The 13,534-nt window shown below is 45.8% G+C and overlaps 1 protein-coding gene across 1 annotated transcript in view; it reads right to left on the reverse strand.

The window, feature by feature from the left end:
- The window catches only part of usp32 (ubiquitin specific peptidase 32), a gene marked incomplete at its 5' end in the record, with an annotated part of 99,278 nt that overhangs the window by 21,203 nt on the left and 64,541 nt on the right, over positions 1-13,534 (reverse strand). The window contains 7 exons of the mRNA XM_080006770.1: positions 6,772-6,971; positions 7,564-7,675; positions 7,964-8,115; positions 10,028-10,202; positions 11,067-11,240; positions 12,200-12,305; positions 12,775-12,913. Of these exons, the coding sequence (XP_079862896.1) occupies positions 6,772-6,971; positions 7,564-7,675; positions 7,964-8,115; positions 10,028-10,202; positions 11,067-11,240; positions 12,200-12,305; positions 12,775-12,913 (1,058 nt within the window). The remainder of the gene's footprint in view (positions 1-6,771; positions 6,972-7,563; positions 7,676-7,963; positions 8,116-10,027; positions 10,203-11,066; positions 11,241-12,199; positions 12,306-12,774; positions 12,914-13,534) is intronic.

Genomic DNA, 13,534 nt, shown 5'->3' on the forward strand with positions numbered 1-13,534 from the left:
CCTCCAACTCCAACACATTGATGTGCCAGGTCTTATGGGGCCCCCAGAACCCGTTGACCATCCGGCCCTCGCAAACAGCGCCCCAGCCGTACAGGGAGGCATTGGTTTTATTCACCATGTGCTTCGTCACCGGACCCAGCTGCACCCCTTTCATGAGGTTGCTGGAGGTCAGCCAAAACCTCAGGCCATTTTTACACTTGTGCCTAATGGTCAGTACTCGGGTGAGGTCTCTGGACCCGCAGTTTTATAAACCAGCCTTGCCTTCCTGAACAGACCAGCGGGACTGCAGCTGAGGCAGCCGCCAGGGACAGTGACCCCAACCAACCTCCTTGTCGGAGTCAGTCCTACACAGCTGGAACCAGAGTGCTCTGTATCCAATTCACCAGAAAGCCCAGGTTGCGGAAATGGTCAAACAGCGCCCTCGTGTGGGAGTGTGGCAACTCCCTCGACACTGATGTTATCAGGAAATCATCCAGATATGACCGAACCTTTATTTCCTGGGAGTGCAGAGGGGCAATAGCTGCCTCCACACAAAAAGCGAATATTTTGGGGGCCAGATAATCCGACCGGGAAGACGCGAAACTCGTACACTCTCGCTGAAATGTGACCTCAGATATTTCCTGTGCCTTTCCACAATTGGTATGAAACGGAAGCTTCCTTCAAATCCCCCCACGTGAACCCCGATGGATTGTTTGAACAGGTGACAGTGTGTTCACATTTAAAGCGGGAGCTTTCTCAATGTTTGTTTAAAATTCACAGATCCAGAATTGGTCTCAGAGAAGAGCAGTCTTTCTTTGAATGAGAAAAAAAAAAATTCTCTCCCCACGACATTGTCCACTACGGGGCAAATGGTGCCCTTCTCCAACAAGGACCGAATTTCCTGTTGCAGGATGACGGAAGTCACCCTGTGGACCCACCACCTGCAGGGATAGGCGCTGGGGTCGGTGCAATGCCAGCCAGGTGGCGGGCAAAGGCGGGGGCCTGGGCCTGCTGATCCCTGGCATCACAGACTAGTTCTAGGGACGTGGAATGTCACCTCTCTGGCGGGGAAGGAGCCGGAGCTGGTGCGGGAGGTGGAGCGGTACCAACTAGATATAGTCGGGCTCACCCCTACGCACAGCACTGGCTCTGGCACCAAACTCCTGGAGAGGGGCGGGACTCTCTCCTTTTCCGGAGTTACCCAGGGCGGGTGTGGGGATACTCACGAGGGCCCGGCTGAGTGCCGCTGTGTTGGAGTTCTCCCCAGTGAACGAGAGAGTCGAGTCTATGGGACTACAAGTTGCTAAGGGGAAAGCTCTGACTGTTGTGTGCACTTATGTACCGAACACCAGTTCAGAGTATTCAGCCTTCTTGGAGTCTCTGGGTGGCGTCCTGGAAGGGGCTCCGCCTAGAGACTCTATAGCACTGGGAGAGTTCAACGCTCACGTGGGCTACGATGGAGAAAACTGGAAGAGGGTGATTGGGAGGAACGGCCTGCCTGATCTGAATCCGAGTGGTGCTTTGTTATTGGACTTCTGTGCTAGTCATGGATTGGCCATAACGAAGCCCATGTTCGAGCATAGGGTGGCTCATAAGTGTACGGGGTACCTGACCACCTTAGGTCAAAGATCAATGATAGACTTTGTGGTCGTGTCATCAGATCTGCGGCCGTATGTCTTGGACACTCAGGTGAAGAGAGGAGCAGAGCTGGCAACTGATCACCACCTGGTGGTGAGTTGGATCAGATGGCGGGGGAGGCTGCCAGACAGACCTGGTAAACCCAAACGTGTAGTGAGGGTGAACTGGGAACGCCTGGTGGATGTCCCTGTCTGCGAGGTGTTCAACTCCCACCAATGGAAGAATTTTTTGCGCATCCCGGGGGACACGGAATCCAAGTGAGTCATGTTCAAAACCTCCGCTGCAGAGGAGGCTGCTAGGAGCTGTGGTCGGAAGGCAGTCGGTACCTGTTGTGGCGGTAACCCAAGAACCTGTCGGTGGACACCAGTGGTGAAGGAAGCCGTAAAGCTGAAGAAGGAGGCCTTTCGGGCTTGGCTGGCCCAGGGGTCTCCCGAGGCAGCAGACAGGTACCGGCAGGCTAGAAGGGCTGCGGCTTCGGCGGTCACTGAAGCAAAAACCCGGGTGTGGGAGGAGTTCGGGGAGGCTAGGGAGAAGGACTTTCGGTTGGCCTCAAAGAAGTTCTCAAACTGATCGGCGACTTAGAAAGGGAAAGCGGGGCTTGGCTCAGACTGTGTTCAGCCGGGGAGGAGAACTGCTGACCTGGACTGGGGATATTGTCAGGCGGTGGAAAGAGCACTTTGAGGTTGTCCTGAACCCGACCGATATGTCCTCAGGGGAAGAGGCAGAGTCTGAAGACTCAGGAGAAGTCTCGTCCATATGCCTGGCAGAGGTCTCTGAAGCAGTTAAGAAGCTCCTCGGGGGCAAGGTGCCGGGGTTGGATGAGCTTTCCCTGAGATGCTCAAGGCTCTGGACATTGTTGGGCTGTCTTGGTTGACACACCTTTTCAGTGTCGCGTGGATGTCGGGTACAGTACCTGTGGAGTGGCAGACCGGGGTGGTGGTTCCCTTTTCAAAAAGGGGGACCGGAGGGTGTGCTCCAATTATAGGGGTATCACACTTCTCAGCCTCCCCGGGAAAGTTTACTCCAGGGTGCTGGAAAGAAGGCTCCGGCTGATTGTCAAACCTCAGATTCAGGAGGAGCAATGTGGATTCTGTCCTGGATGTGGAACAGTGGACCAGCTCTTTACCCCTGCAGGGTTGCCGGGGAGAAGGGGGCCTGGAGCTCCTTGCTCAGCCTGCCTTCATCGCGACCCGGCCCCGGATAAGTGGAGGAAAATGGATGGATGGATGGATGGAGGATGACGGACGTTGAGCCCAAGACCTCTGTCTGTGTGACTCCAGCAAATGCCGGTGGACGAAGGGTGAACTGTAGCCCCTAGCTCCTTCGAGATGTACTCTCTACCCAGGGGGAAACTGCGCATGCGTGTCTCCATAAGCTCACACAAGCGGAGAGGCATGCTGTGGTTTCTGGTAGCGATGGCACCAAGGTGGATTCCTGCCACATTTGCATGGGCAGTGAGGTTCACAGCCATGTCCATGTTGCTGAGTGGACAGAGGGCCTCAATAAACACGCTGGAAATAAAAATTGTGTGTAGTTTGTGTACATTAACCGCATGGCTTTCACTGGCACGGGACTTGGTACAGTAGAATGTTGGTGGACAGGGGTCAACATGGGCACTCTGACTGGTCTGTGGCTACGCAGCCCCATAAGCAACAAGCTGCAAGGCACTTTGTCTTCAGATACCTTTCTATCATAGCCAGCATTAACTCTTTCAGCAATTTGTGCTACAGTAGCTCTTCTGTGGGATCGGAACAGACAGGCTAGACTTGTCCCCACGCACATCGTTGAGCCCATGTGCACCAATGACTGTTGCCGGTTCACCGGTTGTCCTTCCTTGGACCACTTTTGGTACTTACCACTGTATACCAGGAACACCCCACAAGGCCTGCCATTTTGGAGATGCTCTGACCCAGCCGTCTAGCCATCACAATTTGCCCCTTGTCAAAGTCACTCAGAGCCTTACGCTTGCCCATTTTTCCTGCTTCCAACACATCAACTTCAAGAACTGACTGTTCACTTGCTGCCTTATATATCCTAGCCCTTGACAGGTGCCACTGGAATGAGATGAAATGTTACTGACTTCACCTGTTAGTGGTTTTTATGTTGTGGCTGATCGGTTTACATAATTTGTGTATAACAATACATTTGTGGTTGCAATCATAATAAAAACATGGTAATAATAACATGGTAGTGGTGATGATAATAATAAATGGCAATTATTGCAGTTATTTGCAATTTTCATTCCTTAATGACATATTACTAGTAGCATTGTTTAAAAATGCATAATGGTTTGATGAAGTAAAGGAACATTTCAGAAATTTGGCTCTTGCAAAAATATGCTTGGTTAATGTGGCTTCTGAGCTGGGAAAGGTTGAGTACCACTGCTATAGAATGATTTATTGCTTGTGTTTAGTGAATAATAATACAGAAGATAAGGAAATTTAAAAAAATCGAAAAACTAAATCGCAGTTGCAATATTGGTCTAAAAAAAAAATCGCAATTCGATTATTTTCCCAAATAGTTCAGCGGTGTACTCGAGCAGTCGATAAATTACTTGTCCGACAGCGCCGCTTCCCTGTGTGCCTAGCCGAGACACTAGAGCAGAGCGGGGGAGAATCCCTATGGGTCATGTGGGCATCACAGCCGTCATAATTTTTCCTTTTTTTCCCCCTCGTAATAGAGGGCTTGCTTCCAACAGCTGAATAAGCAAAGACAAAGTATGACAGGTGTTGACCCAGTATATGTAGTGTGGGGCGAGCCTTCTGAAGGGTGTCCTCATGGCCCAATCACAGCCTGTCAAGGCAAAGTTGAGACTTGGTTGGTTAAAAAGGGCTTTCAACTTTATTCAGTGGAGCTGTCTGGAGACAGCTTAAGGCATAGGAAGAACTTTAATTCAAAATGAAGTAAAACACAATGACAAAGGAGATCAGAGTAGCAAAGCGGTGCACTGAAAATCAGGTTTTCAGCCAGCGACCTTGCGTCAGTGTGGAGAGAGTTTTACTGCCAGTTTGATAAGAAGAATTGTATTCATCTCACAGGTGCGAATGCACTTAACACATACACACGAGCATGCAGGGAGTGGTGACAACCATAAACACAAACATGCAGGGAGTGGTAGGTGGAGAAATTCAGCCTCTGCATTTCTCCCATCCCAGCTGTCCTTCCTCCAGGGAGAGCCAGGAGCAGTGGGCAGTCCTCACTTCGATGGCGCCCGGGGACCAATTCCAGGTGTAGATCCATGTTGTGGTAAGGGACAGGACAGGGAAGTGTTCTGCATGTTTTTAATTGGGGTCCTTTTTTAATATGGGAGGAGACCCATGTGAAAAAAAAGACAGGAAAACTGCCAAGGGAACGCATGCATGGCATAGCGCTGTCTGGAGGAGAAAAAAAAAATCCATCCCAATTCTCTGAGGAAGGTTTACGTTTTGCCTCAAATGCAAAGTATAACAGCAATATGTCGTTTTCTTTCAAAACCGGTCGCGGAGGCTCTGCAGTTGCCATCTCTAATGAGCTAACACCAGGGGAGGCGGGGCTATGTGGGCACCGCAGCGTGGTGTGTGTAAAGGTGGACGTACACTTAAAAAGTAGAAGTTTTTGACAAAGACGTGTTCAGAACAAGATAAGAACAAATTGAGGTGGTGATGTGGGTTCTTACTGTGTTCTGTGTCTACAAGCCACAGAGGTGAACTTTGTCTTTAGTCTTTCTCTTGTTCTGAGACCTCCCATTGTCGCGAATGGTCCAAATGCCATCGCGTCATGGCAGGAAATGGACTTCAACCTCCCTTTCCTGGTCATTCTACCGCCTCCTTTTCCCGGCTCACCAAGGGTGTTTTTTTCTCCAGAGCAGCAACATTCGAAGCATGTTTTATATATAATGTATCTCCTCAAATATAAACCGGTAAACAAAGCTGAATCTGAGTCAGTGTGTGTGTCTTTCTCCTCCAGCGCTGCGTCGTGCAGTCCTGTGCTGGTTTTACTGTGTTTACTTTAGATCTATTGTTTTCTACTTTTCTAGTTTCTACTTGTATGATACAAACATTTTAAACCAAGGGACGTTCTGCCTTGGATCAGGACAGTGGATTGCATAATGGAGAGAGAGTGATCTCTGGTCCACTGTGCGTCCTGGCCGTTCCTGTGTCTCCGAATAAAAAAATTAAGTAGTAGCAAATAAAAAAGTAAATAAAAGCCCCGGTCACTATTTAGGGGAAATACAGGTGCTGTCAATAAATGACATTGAGTTTGATTTTACTATTTTTCATTTTTATGTCAAGCAAAACCCCTCCAACTTCCTCTCGCTGTCTCATTTGTGCTTCTTTCACCTCAGAATTCTTATTGGGTTCTTATAGAGTATCCTGCTGACGGTGTTCTGGACATGTTCTCCGGTGGTTCTAACATCTTTTGTTCGTCTTTTTAAGTGTATCTCCAACTTGACTCTGTCAGAGAGAAGAGAGAGCGAGGAAGCAGCTGCTGATACTGGTATATCGCTAGTGCGGAAAATTCGTATTTAAAGAGTTTCAAATATTCAGAATCTATGTATAGAAAAATCTATATTTTTGACACTAGTCGACACTAGTCTAAAGAAATGAGTGCTAACCCAGGCCTGAGTAGAATTAGCAATAACAAAAGTGCATTCTGAGAAAATTTTAGAAGTCAGTCCCTCAAGGATTCCATGACAATGAAATAGCATAAATACATGCAACCACGCAATATCCCACAGCATTTTTCTCCAATATCCAAGCATGTTTTAAATGAGATGGACCGATCAATCAACGCTGATGTTATGCCCTAATGTAATCATAGAACCACGTTTGTGAATTATTTAGCCATTATTCTCCCACCAATTAAGGATATTACAAGGCAAATTAATGGTACAGCTACAAAAAAGCACTTTTTCCGTTGAAAAGCAATTTCAGGGCATTTCTTTAAAGAAAGCTAATGCAAAATTCAACGAATTTGCCCCAGAATAATCACAAATAATTGCTGCATAATCCAGAAGACACTAAGAAGTTTAAAAGCTTTTAAATCCCAGTTTTTCAAGTGCTAAGTGGTGTGAATGAGAGATGATGATGAGATCCCATCAATCGAACAGGAAGAAACGGTTCACATTTCACATATACGGATCAAATTGACAGAGTGAGTGTGATCAGCTCTTACCATTTTTCTGTGCATGGCAATGATGTAGCCAATGAAGGGGCTTTCATCGAGCGGCGTAATGTGCCCATTAGGGATACCGTTGGCCAGTGGCATCTCTGGACTGCAAGGCACCGGAGTGCTCAGTCCACCATTGGGGATGAGGACAGACTTGTTGCTGAGGTGCCCATTAGCCGCTGAGCCATTGGTCATTAGGGTCACATCTGTTAAGTGGAAACAGGTTTCGGAAATAAATGAAAGAGATCAAACAAAAGTCCAGTTTGTCTCTAGGGAGACAGGCCTTTACGTTTCTGAAAAAGGCCACTCAGACCCTGGACTTGTCTTTTACAGTTAGGGATTACAGTTAGGGGGTGCGGAGTCAGAGGGAGGTAGAACAGGTGGAGAATTTTCTGATAACTGACTTGATAGCATTGTGTTAGGGTTATTGCCTCCGGGGATGGGGGCTCTGTCCCTGCGCTGTCAACAGAGTCGCATCTACACTGGTCATAACGCACTAACCCTAACCCATTACGTACTGTTTCCGTAACAGTCAACTAATATGTGAACAGGCTCCATACCGAACTTCTCCATAAAGGAGATCAATGTGTGAATGACTACCTACTGCCTTTGCCGAATATTTGCGATATATGGATTCCATGTGGGAAAGGGGCTTTAAACAAAGATAAACCGGGATGCTGAAAAAAAAACAACAAAAAAAAACCCTTGCAGTTTCGAATATAATTATGGGAATCCACCCAACACAAATTATTGTATGGATTGCCACTCTAACCCCCACCCTCCACCCCTCAGGCTCACCTGTTAGTGTGGGCGACGTGAACGAGGTGGGCGAGCCTGGCACGGGAATCTCAAATGCACACAGGAAGCCATTGACGGACAGACGCACCTTCTGGTTGTCCTGGGGAAAGTTCTGCACACAAATACAAGAGCACACACAAACACACACAACTTAATAACACATACTACATCAGAAGTAACTTGTATAGTGTTTTAGGGACACTTATACTCTTTTAATAGGCTACCAGGCGTTTCCACAATACAGTTTGCATGGATGCCAATTAGTAATGCCGGTTTTAATTTATCAGGTTAAATCAGGTTGATGGCCGACTGGATTATGTCAGAATGGGGCTTTAACTGGGTACGGTAGGGTGAGCGGTACAGCGAGTAGGTGAGATGGTGAGAGGTAGGAAGGCAGCACCTTGATGTTAGAGGTGTGGACCTCAGCCAGTAGAATCTGTTCAGGCTTCAGGCTGCACAGTTCACTCAGCTGTTTCTTCAGCCCGGTGTACTTCTCGTCCATATTCAGCCGGAGGCCATAGCGCACTGGGGTGGAGCCATCCAGTTTAATGACTGAACGAAAGAGTCAACACAAAATCAGTTTGTTGAATGGAGCTTGGCGAAAAAGGAGGAATTAAAAGACAGTTTAGACGGCATCAATTGACATTCATAAAAGAATAATAAAAGGAATTTAAAAAAGAAAAATCTATGAAATAGTGAAAAGCCTACATTTTAGGCATGTGCATGGAAAGTTTTACCCGATAACAACCAAAATAAAATGGGCTACAAGGGTTGGCCTGCAACTATGATGACTTCACTACACTTGAGGAGACTTGACATTAAAGGCAAACCCAAAAGCAAGACAATGTTAAAAGTCATTAAGGAGATTGTGGCCTACATGATGATGAAGTGCACTACCCTCGGTTATAGTTAGTGATAGAGCAGGAGCCAAGAAGCATGAAATCCTCTGGAACTTTCAACTTGATCACTTTCAAAAAAAGAAAAAGAGAATTTGCGTTGGCGAACCATGAAGGCCATTGCATCCATTTGTAGCGTCCGCCGGTGTTAGGATTCCAAGGGCCGATTCGCATTCTTGGAAAATACAGGTCATGATGCTTTGCGTCCTTTTTTTAAAATGACTTAAAAAGGTTGTCCAGTTACCAAGCAACAAACCAACCAAAACCAAATACTGAAGGACTTCACAAAATGTTAGTTAGCATTGGGTTACGATGGATTATAACTAATCCAATGTAAAAAATGAAAAAAATAAAAATCGCTGCAACTTTCCTCATTCTACTCAAATGAGTTTGAATGAATAGATGACTTTTTCTTGGAAATGTAGGAGGACAGAAAGGCAAGAGAGCGATAGGAGACCTGTTTTGCTGATTGTTTGTCATCACATGACTTGAGGTGCACTTGTGGCAATCCAAGAAGTTGACTTTTTTTATCCCAATTCGCTGTTGTTGCACCTCCAAAAAGTGTGCCCAACACTCTCCTTTTTTAAGTGAGTCTAAATTCCTACATTGAAAATAAGAAATTTGCATGCGAGTCTGCCCAAATGCAAGGTGAATGGTGTAATCAGTAGCATTGGACAATTTGCGACCTCTAAAGGAAGAAAATACAAAAAAATCAAAACAAAAAAAAGGTTTCCAAGCCTTCGTAGCAGAGGCATCTTGCAAGGTTGGTCGTTTGGGAGCTGAACACTCATCCATAGTTTGGCAAACTAAAATTCTCCAAACTAAAATGAAAATGGCTGCCCGTAGGGCGCAGATTGAGCTGAGATTGACGGGTCTTGGGGTGAGGAGAATTTCCTCCTCAACAGAGAGTACAAGGCGCCTGCATTGAGCGCTTGAAATTCCAGCAGCCCTCAAGTTAAAAGAGGACTGACTGGTATTGATCAACAACATTTTCAAACCCCAGCGATGGTCACAGTGAATTCGCACTTTTGCCCCGAGTCTGAGGACTTAGTCTGCAGTGCCAGGCAAGGTAATTTCAACTTTATTGGCATTTTTTTTACTTGACATTCTCTGCCAGGCTGCATCTGTTCTGTTTAATTTGTAACTTGTTTAACAGTTGGTAGTTGGTTACTGTCTCTTTAAGAGAATTGGTGACATGCTTTTATGTGAGTTGTGCACATGTTTTTTCAAGGCTTTCCTACTGTATGTCCATTTTTTTGACTTGTGTCAATTACCATTTGATTTCATAAGGAACCAATGAACAAGTGGATTCTTATTACCTGTGTGAGAAACCAGAATAAATAACATTTTATACATTTAAAGTCGAGTGGTTTATTAACGACACAGCCAGGGACCAACCAGGCTAATAAACATTTCATTTTGGATGGCAACGTGTTACTTGACATACGTAACTGTTTTAGTAATACATTATATTACTTTGCTACTGCTAAAAGTAATATTTATGTTATTTTTGTAGGCGTTACCCCGAACACTATTACTCAGACACAATTAACTATCCAGTTTCTCACCAGTAATCTCCAGGTGCATAGAGCTGTCCATGGGCAGGGGCAAAGACAGGAAGTTGAAGGGGTCGAAGCGAGCGCTGATGTGGCCACACGTCTTGCACTTCACCTGGGACTTGAGCTGGCCGTGGAAGAGGTCCACGACGATGGAGCGGTTCCTGCGCAGGTGATTTTCCCACGCCTATTTACACGGAGAAACACGGACATATAAATCACACACGGACCAAAATAGGGACATCAAGCAGTAAGATCACAGACACTCCTCCTTAATCCTGCGGTTAACTCTGCTAACCTTGTGCAAACAACAGGACACCAACAAAAGTACATGTCTAATCGTCAGCCTCATGATTCATGGGCAATCTATACGGGCGCGTTACTCAGTCATTAAGTCCTCTTTAAGTGCTTAAACAGCCAGGTCTCTCCTTCCTCCTCATTCTGTCTCTTTCCTAATTGACAACTGCATCAAGGGCTGGAAGTAGACATCAAATACTTTTAGGGGCGGGATTTCTTTTTTTTTTTTTTTTTTAATGAAAGGAGGTGTCCTCATTCAAAAGCACCATTTGACCATTGACTCCAATTTCCAAGATAAAAAAACAAAATGTAAAGGTATTGGAACTGAAAGGTATTAGCATTATTGTGGAAAATATTCAACAGGATCCAATAAAATTAAACTGACTGGCATACGGCTCCATCACATTCCATCATGAATCACTTTAAACAATCTCTGTTGATAAGGTAAGAATCAGTAGCTTTCTATGTAGAAGCTATATCAGCATAAAGCCTTCTCGCGTGTGTCCAAAGAAACAATTTTCTTCTTTGTGGAAACCGTGTCATTTCATAATTTATGTGCTTTGTGAAGACCCCTGTCATCTAGACATTAATGATTTGTGACTTCCAGAAATGTTAGGCTTTCAAAAAGCACAAATGAAATGACAACAGTGCATCAGACTTGCAATTTACTCAGTCTCAAACACTCCTCCTTCGCCTTCCTCTCTGTTAAACACTGTCCAGTCACCCTTTCAATGAACACGTGGACTGCTCTGACCTCGGAGGCCACCTCCCAGTCGGGCCGGCCGTCACTGTCCTTCAGCTCCACGTAGGGCTTGTCGTGCACACGGTTCAGGTCTTCGTGAAGGCCGTCCAGGAGGAAGGCCAGCAGCTCCTGGGAGTCCTGCTGCTGGAAGCCATTAAAGCGTGGCGCATACTTTGCTATTGTCCACTGGAGGTTGGGGTGGGAGATTTGGGGTGGGGTGGAGGGTGGGTGAGGCATTAGTGGCTTGGAATGGATCATTCGCTCAACAATTGAACGAAAATAAATATAAAGCTTTAAATATGGAGCGAAATCCATTTGAAAAGAAAATGCCTTATGCAAAGTAGTGAGGTGTCCAAAATGGCATGGCGAGGTGTCCAAAATGGCACTTCATTTCAGCACATCGCAAATTGATGGCGACACTGCAGAGCTACTGCGTCTTGCATTCACGATGTATTATGGAATACACCGTCCAAGGTAGTCTTAAGCCTCATTTCCACGAGGCCGAAGTGCTACTGTGCCAAACTGAGTTGCGCAGATTAGCCTGCTTGTTCTTGGTCACGGTTCGCATTTCCATCAGAGGCGGAGATGGGATTAGCAGCAGGAAGTCCAGAACAAAAACTACAGCGTTGACGACAAATGATGTTTGTATAGGTCATGCATTTGCATGAGTTATTTACATAGATAAAAGGACCTGTAGTTTTGGCCACATCCCCTTTCCCAATAGAGAATTTATATTTGTATATATTTGTGCTTCTCTTGAGATTTTTTACTTGCTGCTCTCTTAACTTATGTACGTAAGTAGCCATCACAGCTACGTAGTGAGTATAATTTTCATTATCAGCTATTTGTTTGTTGACATATCAATTGGAATAAAACAATCCCCCCCCCCCCCCCAATATTCACAAAGACTGGTGAAAATGGGTGGGAAAAGGGAAAATGCTGTCAAGCTCATCTCATACGAGGTGAGGCACACTTGGCGCTGTATGTAAACATAATACGTCATTCAGCCTCCGCGCAGCACGTTTTGGCCCCATTCAGTGCAGTTACTACACAGGTGCCGAAAAATCCAGGAACAGGAACGGTTCATAACTGTTCCATGCCAAACCGTGCATAGTGGAACCCTTCAATGGAGGAGCAGCACCCACCCTCAGTTTCAGCGGCGCAATGTTCTTCTGCGTCCCGCTCCACAGCTCCAGCACCAGGTCTCCGTAACATTTGGCCATGTGTCCGCGCATGCCGATGGGATTGGTTCTGCCAGGACGCCGTTAAGGGAGACAGAAGTAGGGTGATGGGTTAATCAACATTGATAATTTTACATTTGAACTTCTTTCTAGATGAAGTAAGTTTGGTCGCATCTCTCCTTTGTCTTCCCTGATCATGTTACAACTTTCATATCACCTGCTCCTTTTCCCCCGATTAAAAAATAAATAAATAAAAATTGCTGCCCCGTACCTGAAACTGACCATGTCACAAGATATTAAAACAGATTTGACTTAAAGTAGCTCTTTCTGGAGTTACTCACTACATTCTCACTCGAATTTAAGTTATTTGGAGAACTAATTTTACTAATACATGAGTTACCATTTGATTATTTCTTAATAACCAAAACCTTTACTCGAGGCACAGATTTTTTTTTTAGTTTTTGAACTTATGAATGTCCTAATGCAGAGAGATGAACAGGAAAGCGCGCACACACACACGCCCACGCACACACACACACCTGTTGAGCTCATAGAGGTGTCTCCCTGAGATGAAGTAATCGGTGAGAGGCTTAGTGTTGCTCACGCACTGGATACTTGAATTCATGAAGCACGTGTTGCCCAAGTTGCTAAGGCCGGTGGCGCCTTTCTCTGTAGGGACTGTGGAGGAAGACGAGGATAAAAACAAATACGTAATCACTTTGAATTCACCAGATGCCAAATTTGGACATTATGAGATGCAATACAGGCTCATTACAAAATATATATATTTTTTAGGTTTATAACATACACCTGAAAAGCCTCGCCTCAGCTTGTTTAAAATACTTTCCTTCCTGTTGGCTTAAGACGGCACTCTGTCATTTTTGGTATTTGGGATTTTGGCGCCCCTACAGTTTGTGAGGACAATTGCACTTTTACACCATTGTTGTAAAACTCGGTCCGGTGTCCGAAAATAATTGATTTAAACGGACAAATTTGAATGTTATCGGTCACTTTTCAATAACAGTCTATGTTACAAACGCAAATATAGTGTACACCTAGGCTACAGCGCCCCTTGCACAGACCTGGCCAATGAGGGAGCAGGAATCGGCACGGGGACCAGTCCCCTGCTATCGGTGTAGGTACCAGATTTGCTCGGCCTGGCAGATCGGCTCGCACGTGCAAGTCAGAGGGTGAAAAAAACCCTGTGGCGCAATGAAAGTGAGTGCTGGCACACACCGGTTGAAGTGCGAGCGCCGGGCGCAGCACTGGCCCCTATTATTCTCGCTGTTTTATATGAGC

This window comes from Zeus faber (assembly GCF_960531495.2).
Source record: "Zeus faber genome assembly, chromosome: 9".
Classification (NCBI taxonomy): Eukaryota; Metazoa; Chordata; class Actinopteri; order Zeiformes; family Zeidae; genus Zeus; species Zeus faber.